This window comes from Abrus precatorius, unplaced genomic scaffold (genome assembly GCF_003935025.1).
Source record: "Abrus precatorius isolate BTA unplaced genomic scaffold, Abrus_2018 Scaffold11, whole genome shotgun sequence".
NCBI classification, from domain to species: Eukaryota; Viridiplantae; Streptophyta; class Magnoliopsida; order Fabales; family Fabaceae; genus Abrus; species Abrus precatorius.
The window spans coordinates 20,649,933-20,666,413 of NW_020874303.1; the positions used below are offsets into that span (position 1 = coordinate 20,649,933).

General features: G+C 27.9%; 3 protein-coding genes across 3 annotated transcripts; 2 read left to right on the forward strand and 1 right to left on the reverse strand.

Annotated features, from left to right (window-relative positions):
* Nucleotides 1–221: 221 nt before the first annotated feature.
* On the forward strand, nt 222–1,993 carry LOC113854586 (transcription factor MYB62-like). Its single transcript, XM_027485676.1, has 3 exons — nt 222–539; nt 669–798; nt 933–1,993. The coding sequence occupies exons 1-3, from the start codon at nt 392–394 to the stop codon at nt 1,600–1,602; spliced, it is 948 nt and encodes a 315-aa protein (XP_027341477.1). The 5' UTR covers nt 222–391; the 3' UTR covers nt 1,603–1,993.
* A 5,930-nt stretch (nt 1,994–7,923) lies between these two features.
* LOC113854498 (40S ribosomal protein S7) lies at nt 7,924–10,124 on the forward strand. The gene is made up of 6 exons (XM_027485508.1): nt 7,924–7,995; nt 8,371–8,453; nt 8,555–8,628; nt 8,720–8,843; nt 9,415–9,597; nt 9,797–10,124. The coding sequence occupies exons 2-6, from the start codon at nt 8,379–8,381 to the stop codon at nt 9,914–9,916; spliced, it is 576 nt and encodes a 191-aa protein (XP_027341309.1). The 5' UTR covers nt 7,924–7,995; nt 8,371–8,378; the 3' UTR covers nt 9,917–10,124.
* A 1,451-nt stretch (nt 10,125–11,575) lies between these two features.
* On the reverse strand, nt 11,576–14,885 carry LOC113854497. The gene is made up of 9 exons (XM_027485507.1): nt 14,774–14,885; nt 14,247–14,342; nt 12,936–13,020; nt 12,535–12,656; nt 12,267–12,291; nt 12,094–12,177; nt 11,927–11,956; nt 11,732–11,837; nt 11,576–11,639 (listed from the first exon to the last, which is right to left on the reverse strand). The coding sequence occupies exons 1-9, from the start codon at nt 14,864–14,866 to the stop codon at nt 11,576–11,578; spliced, it is 705 nt and encodes a 234-aa protein (XP_027341308.1). The 5' UTR covers nt 14,867–14,885.
* Nucleotides 14,886–16,481: the final 1,596 nt, after the last annotated feature.

Genomic DNA, 16,481 nt, shown 5'->3' on the forward strand with positions numbered 1-16,481 from the left:
ACATTTAAGGTTAATTTCCTAGTTTTGTGTATAGTGTGACTGTTACTTGCTACAAACAAATAAAATGTCATTTTGTCAATAAATAGAGATACCAAGCAATGAACCTATCCACCTTTCAATGTTTCCCGTGTCAATGACTTTGGAAGGTGAATGGAAGCTGTCGTATGGAATTTATAGCAGCAATAGGCTTTATCTTTTGGAAAAGTATTAAAGTGTATAGTATTCACTTTGACCCAAACTCACACCTCAAAATGGGATACAGTATAATATACCATGTATCTTGCGTACTCCAATTTGCTTAGTAACTCTAGTTTCCTTCTTGACCCTGTTGAAGTCTAGCATATATATGCATAGTGGTTATAGTTTTAGTGAGTGAGAATAGCCATTAGCCATGTCTACTTCAAAGAGCATCAGCAGTTCTAGTGAAGATGACAATGAACTTAGAAGAGGGCCTTGGACACTTGAAGAGGATAATCTACTTGCCCAATACATTTCTAATCATGGTGAAGGTCGATGGAATTTGCTAGCTAAACGTTCAGGTAACTTCACAACAAGCCTAAATGTTAAATAAATATATGACTATCCTAGTTGATGATATAAGATTGTGTACTTTTTATCACTACTACCAATTTCTATACTGATTTTGATTTTTTCTTTTTATGAGTCAGGATTAAAGAGAACTGGAAAAAGTTGCAGATTAAGATGGTTAAATTATCTAAAACCAGATGTAAAGCGGGGAAATTTAACCCCACAAGAGCAGCTTTTAATTCTTGAACTCCACTCAAAGTGGGGAAACAGGTGCTTATCCCATACATTTGATTCTTTAGCCCAACCCACCAAGTGCTGATAGAAGCAAAGATGCAATTATTGTCACTATCATCCAAAATATTATCCTTTCTTTGGATTTTTATTTATTTTTTTTATGATTGTAGGTGGTCAAAAATTGCACAACATTTACCAGGCAGAACAGATAATGAAATAAAGAACTATTGGAGGACTCGAATTCAGAAACAAGCAAGGCATTTGAGAATTGAAACAGATAGCACAGAGTTTCAAGAACTTGTTAGGCATTTCTGGGTGCCAAGATTGCTTCAGAAAGCAAGAGAATCATCTTCTTCAGCCATGTCAATCCATAACCAGCCAATTCCTTTGCCTCTTGATGGTGTTTCTCAGCATTTAACTGTTGGGACAATACCAACACAAGCCCCTATGCAGGGACCTTGTATGAATGAAGCAGGTTCCACTTACTTAGATCAACATGAGCATAACTCAGATTCTGAGCACAACAACGGCTCATGTATCTCCCTTTCTGAATCAGCAAATATCCCAAAAGTGCATCAGGATTTGGGATACACCACTAGACAATTTCACGCATTGAATAACAACAATAACTTTGGTACCTACACATATGATGGTTATCATGTAAATAACAATGCCTATGAGATTGACACCTTCAAAATTGCAACTCCAAGGGTAACTGAGCATGTGCAATACCCAGTTGGAGATTGTCAAATGGCAGGAAGCAATTGGGTAAACAATGGTTTTGCATGTAGCATGTGGAACATGGATGAACTGTGGCAATTTAGTAACTTACAAAAATAAGATTGTAGGGTTTTGTTTTTTGGAATGACCCAAAACACTGTCTTTTGATATATTACTCTTATCAGATAATCAATTGTTGATTAGCTACCAAATTAATTAATATACAAGCTGATTGTTTTCTTGTACATCTCTGTCTTGTATTCCTCTGTTCAAATGAGTACTCTGTAATTTGTATTGGTTGATATTGAATCCCTGAGTTGAGAAAAGTCAATATTCACAAGTCCAAAACCCCACAATTGGAAATCAAGCGCTAATAAAATAAAGATTTCAAAAATATTGGGAAACCAATATTAGAAACTCTGCTGTATTTGTAGTGGAAGTTGAATTGAAATCAGTGTGATTTTTATGTGAAGAGGGTCCATGATCGATTGAGGATTTGATTGAAAAAGAGAGCAAAAGAAAAAAATAGAAAGCCGCAAAATGTCTAAAGAAATCTGTAAAAATCAACTTTTAAAAAAATCACATTTCAAAAAATATATACTTACTTATGTGAAAATTTTGTTTAAAAGAGAATAATTTTTTTCTTCGAAAAACTGATTTTGAAGAATAAACTTTATAATAATCAAATTATATGATCTAAACGGTGTCACAATGGTTATTATGTTTTAATGTATAGTTAAAGAAAAAAAAAACCATAATTTTATGTCAAAATATCATACATGTTTGTTTAAATACAATTATTTCTGATAGAAGATATATGTGATTTAAACTAAAAAATATGAAATATTATGCTGAATGCAACTGATATATTATTTTAAATAAAAAATTAAATTATATTTATATATATTTGGGCAAGAATTACACCATAAATAATTATACATAAAATATATTCTTTATAAATTTAATCAATAAATTATAATTATATATTATAATAATTATCTATACCAAATTTTGTCTAAATTAAATAACAAAAAATATAATTAAATAATTTTTATTTTCATATATTTCAAAGAATATAATACATTATATATATTAACTAATTTTAAATATAAAAAATTGTAAACCTAATTTATATGACAAAAACTTTTAATTTCATCACTGATTTTAAAATAAAAATTTATTAAATTCAAAATTTTTATGTAACTTATTTTATTGTAATTCAATCATTCTCTTTTAAAAATTTAGTGCTATTCTAATTTTGTATAATTTAGATTTTCAATTTTGACCTATACTAGTTATGGTTATAATTACGGTTTTGTTCTAAAAAAAATATGAATATTGCGAAATAAAATATCCATTTTCTCCTTCGTAATTTTTGTTTTCACTTTTAAGAAGTTGAAAAGGTGAAAACAAACAAGAATATGTGCATATCCTAATCCTACTGGTTAGGTAAAACAAAAAGTTATAAACACGTCCTTTCTCTAGGTTGCTATAGATTTCGTACAAGATAAGCTTGTCAATAATATTTTTTATTTTTTATTTTTTAAATCTATTAAAATTATAAATATAAAAAAATTCATTAAAATAAAAGTAAAATTTATATAATTTTTAACAAATTTTAATTAATAAAAAAATATTTAAAAGTGTATTGGTAATTTTTAAAAAATGTTCTCCTTTTCCAATTAAAAGGGTGAAGATGCATATCCACGAGGTCATCTTTATAGGTGACCTATATCACTTCCCTTTTTTTCTTTTTCCGCGGAATCTGCAATATAGCCCCACCATGTTGGATGAGCAAAATCTAACAGTAAACGGAATGATAAAAATAATAAAATTTTAAAATAACTTATAAAAATAAAAAATTTATTTATTATTTATATTTTTTACAAGGACTCTTCTAGAAATATATTAATGAATTAATATTTTTTATTTTTAATGGAAATTATATTTCAAAAAATAAAGGAGCACGGATACCCCCAACATATAAATAATTACAATCATGTCAATCACATTATTAAGAGCTTCAGTTTTGACTTGAGTTGGACAGTTTTAACTGTAAAACTTGGACTAGTTAATGATTCGGTCTAAGTACTGAGCTAACGAGTTAGTAGTTGGACCGGTGAGTTAGTTAAATTGGTTAAACAAGCATATAATAAATATTAAAATTTGTAAATATATCATATGAAAATATTAAAATTTACAAACTTTTTTATACAACTTTTTTAAAAACTAAGATAGCTATTTTGAGTTTAATTTTTAAGGAAAGTATTGCTTATCTGTTTCTTATTTTATAACTATTTATTAATTTTTTTTATCTAAGCTACACATTACTTTATACAGTATTTTTAAAAAATATATGCTAATTTAATATTTTAAAAAATTATGTGATTAGATTTTTTCTATTTATCTTTGATTTTTTATATTTTTATTATCAATTTATATTAAAAATAATTAAACTAAATATTGTTTTATAAAATCAAGAACAAATAAAATTTATAAAAATATTATAGACTAAAATACTTGGCTTATATAATTTTAAAGACTAACTTATAAGCTTACTCTTAATAAAGTGAAATTAATGAAATAAATATGCTATGTTATTAATGAGGTAGAATTCCGTAAAAATAAGAGAAATTATAAAGAAAATATTTTTTCATGACTATTGAGATAAAATTTAGTTGTCTATTTTATTTTTTAAATGTTAATTTATTTTCAAAATCAATAATATATATATATATATATCATATTAATTGTTTGAATTACATTACCAAAGATATTAAAGCTATTACAAAAATTACGATCATATAGGTCTTGTCAGGGATGATAAATTGATGAAGTTATTTATCATTGATAATAAATAGTAGGCTTTTTTACACAAATAAAATAAAAAAAATTATTGTTCTCTAAATATCCTAAAAAGAAAAAAATTACATAAATATTCTAAATGTATATATAATATAAGTCGATTTAAATCGATTTTTATTTTAAAATTTTTTATACAAAGTCAATTTTTAACTTCAATTTTTCTTTTAAAATCTTTTACACAAAAGTTGATTTAAATCGACTTCTATTATAGGTTTAATTATTTTTATATAAAAGTTGATTTAAATCGACTTTCATTTAGCTTGTAAAATTTTTTTACACAAAAGTCGATTTAAATTGACTTCTATTCTATTTTTAAATTTGTATATAAAAATTAATTTAGCTTTTACTATCTTTTTTCTTATTCTTGCTAACCGTCAATTGTATGGTTTTCTGTCTTGTTCTTGTCGAGCTAATCCTTTCAGCATATCATGCATCATGCATATTGTGTGCAACACATTATGTCATTGTATCAAAATTTGTTGTAAGGTTTAACAACAGAAGTGCAAAGCAATTGCTAATGAATATTATCATTTCACTCTAATTTCCACACTTAATTTCAAAATTTTCTCATATTTAAATGACAAATTTTTATTTATTTATAATAGATTTCTTTTTAATCAACTTTAATTATGTATTACAAAGTTAATTATAATCGACTTATTTCTAAAATATATTTATGTGTAAGTGAAAGATAATTTAAATTGACTTATTTGTAAATAAAATTTGAAACTAAAATGAAAGTTGAATTAAATTAATTTTTATATAAAAAATTTCAAAAGCAAAATAGAAGTCGATTTAAATAGACTTCCATGTAAAAAAAAATTATACCTATAGTAAAAGTCAATTTAAATCAATTTTTGTATACAAATTTTTAAAATGGAAGTCGAAATCAACTTCTATTGTATGTATTTTTAAGACATTTACATAATTTTTTTCTTTTCAAGATAGTTAAGGAATAATAATTTTTTAATTTTATTTATGTAAAAAAGCCTAAATAGTAAAAGAAATGTTAGTAATATTTTCTTTAGTTTTTAAATATATTTTTAATTATTTATTAAAAATTATAAAAACATAAAATATATTAAATTAAAAGTAAAATTTACACAATTTTTATAATTTTTTAATAATTAAAAATATTTTAAAAATTTATTGGGTTACAAAATTTTGCTGACATTCCTCTAAAACACTAAACCTACGAAGATGAATTCACAAAAATCATTGCGCAGTAAAGTTATTACCTATGACGATGAACAGTAAAGCTATTTGCCAATGATAATGAATAGTGAACCTACAATGATGAATTTACGAAACTCTATGCACGGTAAAGCCATTGCCATTGATAACGACTTTCCAAAACCCATCACTCAATATTCAATTTATGTATATTCCAACAGTGTCAAATTTATTTGAGGTATAATTTTTTATACATGATATTTAAAAAATATATACATCTATAGTAATTTTTAGAAAATATAAAAATATGAAATTCAAAAAAATTGCTACTAATAATTTTTGGTGAAAGTACCGATATAATAATGAAAATTTAACAAATTTCAAAAATTGCTACTAGATATTTAAAAAAATTAAAAAATTAAAAAATAAATTGAAGCTCGTTAATGATAATTTTTTTAAAAATAAAAAAAATTACGAGTAACAGTTCAAAAAGTAATAATAAATCTGTTTAAAATACCATATAACGTGACAGACAGTTTTTGGTAAAAAAATGCTACAGAATTTTTTGGGTTCATGACGAATTTCTCATATTTTGATAATTTTTTCATATAAAAAAAGCGTTCATTTAATTTGTTTTATTTTTCTCATTTTGTTTTTTTTATTAATTGGTATTATCAATTACATTTATTTATTTTTTCTTTTATTTTCAATCTTTCTCATAATAACCATCTTTATTTTTGGTGTCTTGTGAGGATTAGATGTGGAAGACTAGTGAAAGAAAAACATCGTTCATTGGTACAAGAAGTGTTGCCAGTTAGAGCTCGCAACTGAAAAAAAATATAAAATAAAATTATATAAGTATTTATTTTTATTATACAAATTTTTAAAATAGGAAATGAACTAAAAATAATATCACATTTTATCATTTAAAATCATAATATGAACAACATGATGCAAAAACTTATATAAATATTTATATTTGATAGTATTAGCCTAAGTTTTTAGCGATGATTTTTAAATTTTATATGCACTAAAAAGTATATTACATTGGAGATAATATATATATATATATATATATATATATATATAATTTTTCGATTAAAACATACTGTTATTAAATGCCCAAACTCGATTTTAAAGATTAAAATTGACATTTTTTTAATATTAATTACTATATAAATACACACAGCCATTGTTAATATATGTTTTTGAGATGTCTTAACAGATAAGAATATCTTTATACAAATATAAATGTAAAATATTTAAAATTCAAGAAATTAATATTTATAAAGTAACTAGAATAATTTTTTTCTTACTTTCGTAACATTAACTTGTACTTTAAAGACATAATTCACCGAAAAATTTTAATCTATTTTATACGGGGTAAAAATATAAAAGGTATCTCATAGTTAAAACTTATGTATTAATGTGATGTCCATTATCCAACATCTTTAGTTTATATATAAGTAATCGAACGAGGAATATTCTTATTTAAATTATAAATATTCGTGGTATATTAAAATTAACTTCCTCATAATTTTTCATACACTAAACTTCAGCTTAAAACTTTATTTAAATAAAACAAACTATATTCTCATAAATAAACAGCCAATGATACAACTCACAAGGAAACACATTTAGGCTGTTAAATCGATTGTACAGTGAGTTTTCCATCATTCACTAGTAAACGAAGGTTGAGGCTAATTTAGCTTGAATTTTTTTAAAAAGCTATGTTCAGAAAATATTTAGTACAACTTATGTCAAATTAACTAATTATAAAATACTTTCAAAAATATTACAAAGATATATTACTAACATTTCTCATATAAATATTTATTATTAGAAAGATTATTATTTTTATATATATTGCACAAAGCTGTTGTTTCATAAATATATGAATAAATTATCCGTTATATATGAAAATGCAATTCTATCCAACGACAATTCGGACGAGATTAATCAACTTATCTTTTTTTTTTTTTTTTGGTTTTTCAAGAGAGTTTACATTCCATATTCCTCTGTGCATTCCATTTTTGTTGTTGTCAATCACAGTACAGATTGTGATTGGTAAAACAGTGAACGTTTTTTTTATCTACAGTCGTGCCCTTTTTTTGTGATTTTTCTGTCCAAAAGGTTTGGGCCTTAAAAAAGGCCATAGATCATGTATTCTCTTTCAAATGAACTTTAGTATTGTTGGATATTTTTTGGTCAATAGTTTTTGTTGGACTTACTAACAACAACAGTTAGCCGAAAACGTATGACCAAACAGTTTGTGGCCCAAAAGATCTAAAATCAGAAAATACTGAAATATGCTATTTGAACCGTCCACGTGTACGTGAAGTCCAATCTTAGTCGTTCATTCAGTCCTTATAATACTTGTTCGCAAACCCTAGGGTTTTCACAATACTGTGAATTCAGCAGGTCTCCACTTCAACTCTTGGCCGCACATCTCTCCGGAGCTTTCATCTTCTGTAGGTAAGTTGTACCCTCGATGCCCTTTTAAGCATTTTGCAAATCGACATTCGGAATCATTGGGAAACCGAAGTAAAGTTCTCATTTTTATTTTTATGTTTTTATTATCTTTTTAAGTTTTCTGGGCAACTAATACAGCGTGTTAATCTGAGCCGGGGCTGTTGTTGGAGGTTTAAAAGATTTTTTTTTTATAATTATTTCCACTTGGGGTTAGGGTAATTTAACGCTATATAAGTATTCTTTGAAATACTGTGATGAAATATTGAAATAAAGGTATTCCCCTTTACTGTTTTTCCTCTTTGATTTTTGCTTTGGTGATGTGATTCAAATCAATGTTATCTGAAAGTGCGGAATCCTAATTTTGTTCTTTGTATGCAGTTGTGAAGATGTACACATCAAGGAGGAAAATCCACAAGGATAAGGATGCTGAGCCAACTGAGTTTGAAGAGTCAGTTGGGCAGGTAATGTTATAGATGTTATGAAATGCTGGTGTGAATGCAACTGGTAATCGCATTTTATTCATATGTTGTTAACGTTTTTGTTCCAACATTTGTTGTTGCAGGCACTGTTTGATCTGGAAAATACTAACCAGGAGATTAAAAGTGATCTGAAGGATCTATACATAAATTCAGCAGTGTAAGGATGCATGTTGCTTCTTTTTTTTGTGGGTGTGAATGAATAAGGTTTATATGTCTGTCTTATGGTTTTTGTTTTTACTGATCTGCAGGCAAATTGATGTTTCTGGGAGCCGCAAGGCCGTTGTTATCCAGATTCCTTATAGATTAAGGAAAGGTTTCCGAAAGATCCATGTTAGACTTGTTAGGGAGCTTGAGAAGAAGTTTAGTGGGAAGGTAAGTAAAGTCCAAAATGTATTTGTCGTTTATATTGAACATATATTAGCAGTTTTTTTCGTCCTTGCTTATTTATTTATTAGTATTGGCCAACATGCTTTTGGTAGTTTAAATGTATTTGATACTGTTTTTGTGGTCCTTGCATTTGTCATTTTGACGTAATAATCATTGCCCAGAGTCCTGGGATGCCATCATCTGTAAACTTGAGAAGTCATTTATTATCTGTCTCAACACTTACCACTACCAAGTGTATGTATGGGTGTAATTTCTTGCTGATGAACTAATAAAGTAGTTGCAGATGCACAATACCTGAATTAATCCACCTTTGTGAGAGTTGAATCTCTTTTCAACATCATCCTTGAGAGTTGAGTGCAATTTATTATGTATCAGTATGATGCATTTAAGTATTCCTTTATGCTGAGGGAGCTTTATTTGTCACTTTCGTATTAACCCTGTTGAGCTGCTTGCTTGTCGTTTAGGATGCTTTTTGGACATGTTCTATTTTATTTTTTAATTTTTCCGAGTTTCATTATTTTCTATTGAGGAACTTTTAGTCTACGTGAATTTGTAGGATGTAATCTTGGTTGCCACCCGGAGGATATTGAGGCCACCAAAGAAAGGTTCTGCTGTTCAACGTCCCCGCAGCAGAACTCTTACTGCTGTTCATGAAGCAATGCTGGAAGATATTGTATTGCCTGCTGAAATTGTTGGAAAGCGCGTGAGGTACCGAATAGATGGATCCAAGATTATGAAGGTACTGTTATTATTGCCAATTAACTTTTGACGTTAGCTTTTATTCGGTCAGTCAGCAAAGGTTTCTATAATGTGTCTCAAAATACGACTGCTAATGATTGTCCTGTAAATTTTGTGAAATATGAATTACTGTCAATGAAGATGCACCCGGAATTCTTTTATTTATGCCTACTCAATTTGTGTCTTTGTTGGCTGGGTAGGTTTACTTGGACCCAAAGGAGCGAAACAACACTGAGTACAAGTTGGAGACTTTTGCCGCAGTCTACAGGAAGCTGTCGGGCAAAGATGTTGTGTTTGAGTATCCTGTCTCAGAGGCATAGTTTCACTTCCTTTTTTAGCTTTTAATTTGTTCCAAGAATATGCTGGTTAAAATTTTGCCTGACTAATTGGCTTTCATGCTGGAATTCATTTTCTGATTTTTGGAAGTACTATGGTCTGGTTTTGTCAATGTAGGATTTGAGTTTTATTTTTATTATAAATTAAGTTTCTTTTATTCGCAAATTTTAATGATAATTTTGTTCCGGAAGTCTATTACTTGTTTCAATTTTGTTTGACTCCAGGCCAAGGCACCATCTATTTTGATTCTTATTTCTAAATCCCGATTTGATAATTAAACTGAAATACCCGCAGGCAGGAATATTAGTTGTAATCGAGGTTAAGGTTTGAAAAATATTGGACTATTTGTGGCCTTAAATTTTGATTAGTAGCACGTGTTAATTAATGAGATACAAGAGTTTACTATATACTATGTAGTACCTATTTATTTTGGAAGGTGAAAAGAGTTAGATTTGATTTCAAATCTTGGGCTTGCAACGTTAAAGATTAGGAAATAATTTGTTTTTAAAATCTCTTGAAATTATGAGGCATTTCGAACAGTTTCAGAGCATATTTGGTTTAAGAAATATGTTTATTTTTTCAGTTTCTTTTACCTTGTTTTAATGTTTAATAATGAACGTCGACAGAATATCTTCTATAGTTTTTAACAAAATTTCTTGTGGCTAAATTTTTAACGAAATACTTTTTAGACAAGGACTGTAAGTGTACTCATTTGTTACTACTAGAAATCTTGTCATATATGTGGGGTTTGCTGATTTTTCATATCATTTAATTTTTAAGTATTTCAGTTTTACTTGGAAGGGTGAAAATCTGAAATGGTGAGTAAAGTGAAATAAATAATTTTGAAGTTTTAAATAATGATTTGAAGCCATTTTTTTTAATGAATTTTCAACCATGAAATTTGATTTAGTAAGTTTTTTTTTCTTCTAATTATGGTCAATTTTAGAAACGTTCAAAACTCAAGTATTGTTCTTTTAATTTATTAAATTGTCTATTACGACGAGTTACATATACGTTTCCACACATAATTTGATAAGCTAAAATAAACGAATCCAACCTATTAGTTTTGTTCAGAGCTAACCAACAATTGTAGGGTTTTTACACCTACCTTGATTTAAAATCAAATCGAAGCTTAGTTAGATTCGAAACGAAATCTAGGCAGTAAAGTTACAAACCGCACAGCATTTTTTACTATATTATATTACAGTTCTTTATCAAATCGGGTTTAACCGTAAAAATTATTTTATAGCACATGCATAAGAACACTCATTTTTTAAATAAATCTTTCAGAATCCTATTTTTTTCTTCTTTTTTCCAATCTGAAATAATTTTGATTATTTGCATGGACACCCTGAACACGACTAAGAATGAAACCAAAAGGAGTTGACTGGCTGATGTATTGAATGACATTGCTTCTCAGTGGTTTTAGAACTTTGAGGCAGAATCTTGTTTCCTGCGCCCTGCGCCCATCCATGCACCAAAACATATTAAGCCCAATTTTTCAACTAATTATTGTTACTGGTAAAAGAATACCATTATTTCTTATAAATAAGGTAAAGAAAACAAACCAATGGGATGAAGCTATTGGCATTTGTTACCCAACAAGTATTGGTGGAAAAAGTAGAATCGAAGCTACCTTTACCTTATGACAAGATCACAGCACCCAGATACACAGCTCCGCAAAGAAACACAAGAGATATTAAACCCCTGCAAGTAATGTAAATATAATTTGACGTTATCTTTTCTTGTCAGGTCAGCAGAAACAACCAATTAAACTCTTCCTAATAACATTTCCCCACCAAATAACCCCCCATCCCACACCAGTACAAGGACAAGGGCACACTTCTGCAAATTTTTCTGCGTCACTCGAATGTACTCTTCGGGAGATCAGATCATCGTAAATATCTGCATTGTTATGTTACAGAGATTTTACTATTTCATACAAACTAGATGTAACACCAAATCAATTTGATTCTTTGTTTTGAAAGACATACCATACACCGAAAACAAGCTATTCATCACACCTGCTTTTTTATTTAAAAACTGAAGTTAATGATGTATTTTTAGTGAAAAATTGTAAAAGAAATCAACTTTTAAGTGTATAACCAGCGGTTAAGAATTGGTCATGGATTCCCACCTAAAGTAGTGTTTTAGTATTTACCTATGAACAAGATAATGTAGCGTAGGACTCGAACTTTGGTTGTTTCTTGCAGAATCCATACTACTCCAAGGAAAATGATAAATCCTGATACCTCACCACCAAATATATAATATCTTGAGAAACATGATGCATTATGTGTAACTCCTAGACGACTCAAGTATGGAAGCACATACCAATACAAAGTCCTCGGAGAGTCCACTACATGAAGATCAACAATAAAGATTCAGTTTCTGATAATATAAGACAGACAGTAAATTGAATTAATATAATCTCAAAATGCATGTACATTTCACACAGACAATAGTTCCACTTCCACACACTGTCACAGAGTAGCAAAAAGGCTTGAAGCTGTCCAATGTGTTTCTAACTTTCCAATTCTCAATTAACATTGTAGCATCAAATGAGAAGGCTCGTTAGTAAAGTAAATTGTTCATCCCTTACATTTTTTGCAATGAAGAGGACAATAAGAAGAACAGCAATAAAACAACCAGCAGCTATTCTAGCAGTACGAAGATTTGTCGACGCAAGTATCAAGATCATGCCCCAGAAAGATGAACCAAGATCTAGATCAATATCACAAGGATAGAGTAAGTAAGATCAATAAATCCCTGCGGAAAATAATAGCAATGGTGATAGTATTCCACAAAGGTTGTAAGCAGTAGTTATGAATTAACTGCTTTGTTAGATGACATGCATTAGGAACAAAAAATATCAAATTTATGAAAATATGTTTGACAATTTTGAATGGTCTTGCATGTACATCTGTTCCATGGAGCTGTGCATGCAATTAATATGATATGGTAAGAAAAGGAAAATATAAATGCAAGAATAGAAGACAATACATCCAGCTGGCAAGATTAACCAGTATATGCCTCCGCGTGTTTGGGTTGTTCCCCCTTCATCTGCATGAACCTGGATTCCTTCTACCTGCAATTAAACTGGTATGAGGACCATAGTTTAGGGCCTCTACCCAGATTCATGATAATTAAAATACAATTTATCCCAATCTTATTAAACAACCAAACAAACTGATTCCTTTGTTCTCAGTCTCACTCAACCAGAATGCATAATATGCCTTACTAACTAAGCTTCAGCATGAGGTTGACTTAGGTGAGGATGCAATGAAAGAATTGCATTGACTAATGGGCTGTCTTAGGCTGATTGTTAAGAAAAAATATATTTTTGTGGACTATGCATATGAGATCAATAAATAAATTAATTATAAGATGGTTCTACCAATAAACCTTAATTTTTTTAAAAAAATTTCGTCTCTCTCTTCTCAAAGTGTCATAAAAGAGGAGGAATTGCTTGGTTATTCTTCATTGAAAAATGGGTACTTTTCTGATATCCAGAAGCAAAAGAGGCTTACATGGCTATAGAAGATCCATAATTAGTTTTTACTTTTTAAGATAGCCCAACAGCATTGTTCAAATTGAGTGTAAAGTGAAGCAACATCTATGGTAAACTCTCTTGAATTAGTGAATAGGGAAAAGAGACAGAAAGGTTGAACCATGTATCTTGGATACAGTTGTTTTGAATTGATAAAAAAACAAAGAGGAACTTGTAACTGAAGAGATAAATGGGGAAAAATTATGTAGTGATATTTAATGACCTAAAGTTATTTCTGGTGCTATTTTGCTGTTACATGTGCTGAACTCCATAAACAATAACAACAACAACAACGAGTATGACCCTGACTCCTGTAAAAAATATTTCTTTTAAATTTAAATCACCTTCCATAAATAAGAATGATAAACAATACAAGAAAAATAACATTTTATTGTTTAGTGTTCTTGATGTAATGCATTTGAAGATAACCTACCTTTTTTCCATTTAGTGATTCACTGAACCAGTTGCTAAATCGACAGAGCACAGATTAAAAAATGCAAGTTCACTAGAGATCGCTGTCAATATATGACAAATATGGTAACATCCAGCTAAGAAAATTAATAATAGAAAAACACAAAAGAGAGATGATAGTGACAGATTCATGAAAATATATAATCATAATCTGCTAAATTAGTTATAAACTAACACAGAAATTACATACTCTTTCAAAACTTAATCAACTACAGAAATATTCATCACATAAACCAAAGTGCATGCATTAAGCTCTTAGATAGAAGGATGTAAGAAAGGAAGTAGCTTCTTACATGACCGCATGTAAGTTTACAAGCAATTGCATGGCTTGCCTCGTGAAGAAACACGGTAACTAGCTTAAAGGGTCTGAGTAACACTGTTCTCCATAACTGCAAGGAACGAAGGAATTTAAAAAAAAATATATTCACAAGGAAAATAGGAAACCATAGGTATTATACTCCACATTTATAATAATAGTATAAACAAAGCCAGAGTTTTTTTAAAATTATTATTATTATTATAAAATCCGTCCAATAAATGGCTGAAATTCAAGTAAAATTAATAAATGCAAATAATCAACCATTCAGTTGAAAAATACCAATTTAAAACTTAGCAAGGTAACAATCAGTGGTATGTATTCCCATACCCATTTGGAAAAATGGCATTACAATTTTATCTAGATATCACAATGTTAAAAAAGATCTAACCCAGTTACCAAGAAGAAGTAAATTTTCCATCTTGGTTCTAATGAGTAGTTGGGACTGTTCATGGATCCAATCCAAAAGAGAATAAGAGAAAGGGGTGACAGAGAGAGACATACAGCAAGTATAACAACGCTGCAGACACCAACAGTGACCAGAAACACCACCTGTTCGTGGTTGCAGCAGTTGTTGAGCTCCCAGTTTGGTTTCATCTAAATGCAAGAGTAAGAGTATATCCTTATGCGTGGGATCTGCAAAATGACAATGTAGTTATCAAAGATATTATTGGCTTGTTTTCTTCAATTTGTCCGATGCAAATGGAAGCTGAATGAGGTTCGATTTGGATCAAAATTTGAAATTTAGTATAACACCAAGGTTGCTCAGCAGAGGTTTTGCAAGTCAGCAGTAGATGACAGGGTCAGCGACAACCAAACACTTTCTCTCTTCTATGAGTCTATCTTTTGCTAAGAAATTTTTAATCTTTTATACTAACTCCGCTCATTTTTATTTTTATAAAAAAACAAAAAAAATAAATTATCGTATTAAAGAAAATAATTAAATTAATTATATTTTTTATAAATATAAATTTTATTTTAAAAATAGTTATGATATTAAATAATTTAGTTAATAATTTATATATTTAATAATATTAATAAAAAATATAAAATAAATTTAATAATTAATGCATGTTAAATATATTATTTATTTTTATAATAAAAACTAAAAAATATTCTATTTTATTTTTTATAAAAAGGATTAGAAGTAATAGTATTTATATAAAACAATTTTTTTATATTTAACTATACAAAATAAAAAAAATTATATAATTTTTATTTTAAATTAAACGATATTATAAAATGTAATATATTATAATTTTTAATAAAAAATATTTATTAATTTGAACATGACATAATTAAAAAATATTTTATAAAAAATTTGATAAATAGATAAAGTTTGATTTTCTTTCATGACTTTGTGTTTTGACGAGTGATTTTAAAAAAGTAATTGAATTTTTAAGTAGGATTTAAAATGTTTTGTGTTAAAATAAGTTGTTTGTTTGTTTTTTTTTAAATAGAACATTTTAAAAAAATTAAAACAAATAAATTTAAAAACAGTATTATGATATTAAAATTGAAAAATAAATTATTTAAGTTGATACATTGCATTCAAAATTTTTCTATTAGATCCAATCGTGATACTTAGTTTGTAGCATAAATTAGTATTTATTTAATTTTAATAAAATTAATTTTGAGTTATTGAATATAATTAGATTATATATTTTTATTAAACGTGTATTTTTTTATTAAAATTGTGAAGCTAATTTTTATAATTTATAAATAAACAAACCCTAAATCCTGTTTATTTCTTTAAATAGAATTGTAATTTTATTTATAAAAAATAATTGTTCTTCTTAAACAAAACATTTTAAGAATGAAGATCATTTAATTATCTTACTATTTTAAGACCGATGATAATTCAATTCATATAATTGAATTTTTTTAATTCAAAATTTCCATAATTTTCAATTACTTTCTCCAAAGACAGGGACTACGATATTATCGACTGCGCAGTTGACTTGTTACTTCCGAAGTCTTAACTTCTCCATCGAAGCACTGTTTAAATTTGAAAATAAAAATTAACAAATTATGATTTCGTTTTGTTTTTTTGGGGTTTGTTAGAATATTTCACACACGTTAAGTGAATACATTAAATGTATGAATGGAATATATTAATCTAATGATTTTATTTTGCCACTTTTCCAAAGTGTTTTGTTAAATGATTATTAAAATTACGCATTAACTTTATCCCTTTTCTTATAAAAAAATA

Excerpts from the sequence above, each read along its gene's own strand:
- LOC113854586 (XM_027485676.1), top strand. The coding sequence starts at position 392 with ATGTCTACTTCAAAGAGCATCAGCAGTTCTAGTGAAGATGACAATGAA. Across the intron at positions 540-668 it reads TTTGCTAGCTAAACGTTCAG|GATTAAAGAGAACTGGAAAA; the intron begins GTAACTTCACAA and ends TTTATGAGTCAG. Across the intron at positions 799-932 it reads CACTCAAAGTGGGGAAACAG|GTGGTCAAAAATTGCACAAC; the intron begins GTGCTTATCCCA and ends TTATGATTGTAG.
- LOC113854498 (XM_027485508.1), top strand. The coding sequence starts at position 8,379 with ATGTACACATCAAGGAGGAAAATCCACAAGGATAAGGATGCTGAGCCA. Across the intron at positions 8,454-8,554 it reads TTGAAGAGTCAGTTGGGCAG|GCACTGTTTGATCTGGAAAA; the intron begins GTAATGTTATAG and ends TTGTTGTTGCAG. Across the intron at positions 8,629-8,719 it reads CTATACATAAATTCAGCAGT|GCAAATTGATGTTTCTGGGA; the intron begins GTAAGGATGCAT and ends ACTGATCTGCAG.
- LOC113854497 (XM_027485507.1), bottom strand. The coding sequence starts at position 14,866 with ATGAAACCAAACTGGGAGCTCAACAACTGCTGCAACCACGAACAGGTG. Across the intron at positions 14,343-14,773 it reads GCAGCGTTGTTATACTTGCT|TTATGGAGAACAGTGTTACT; the intron begins GTATGTCTCTCT and ends CGTTCCTTGCAG. Across the intron at positions 11,957-12,093 it reads CTACATTATCTTGTTCATAG|GTGTGATGAATAGCTTGTTT; the intron begins GTAAATACTAAA and ends ATAAAAAAGCAG.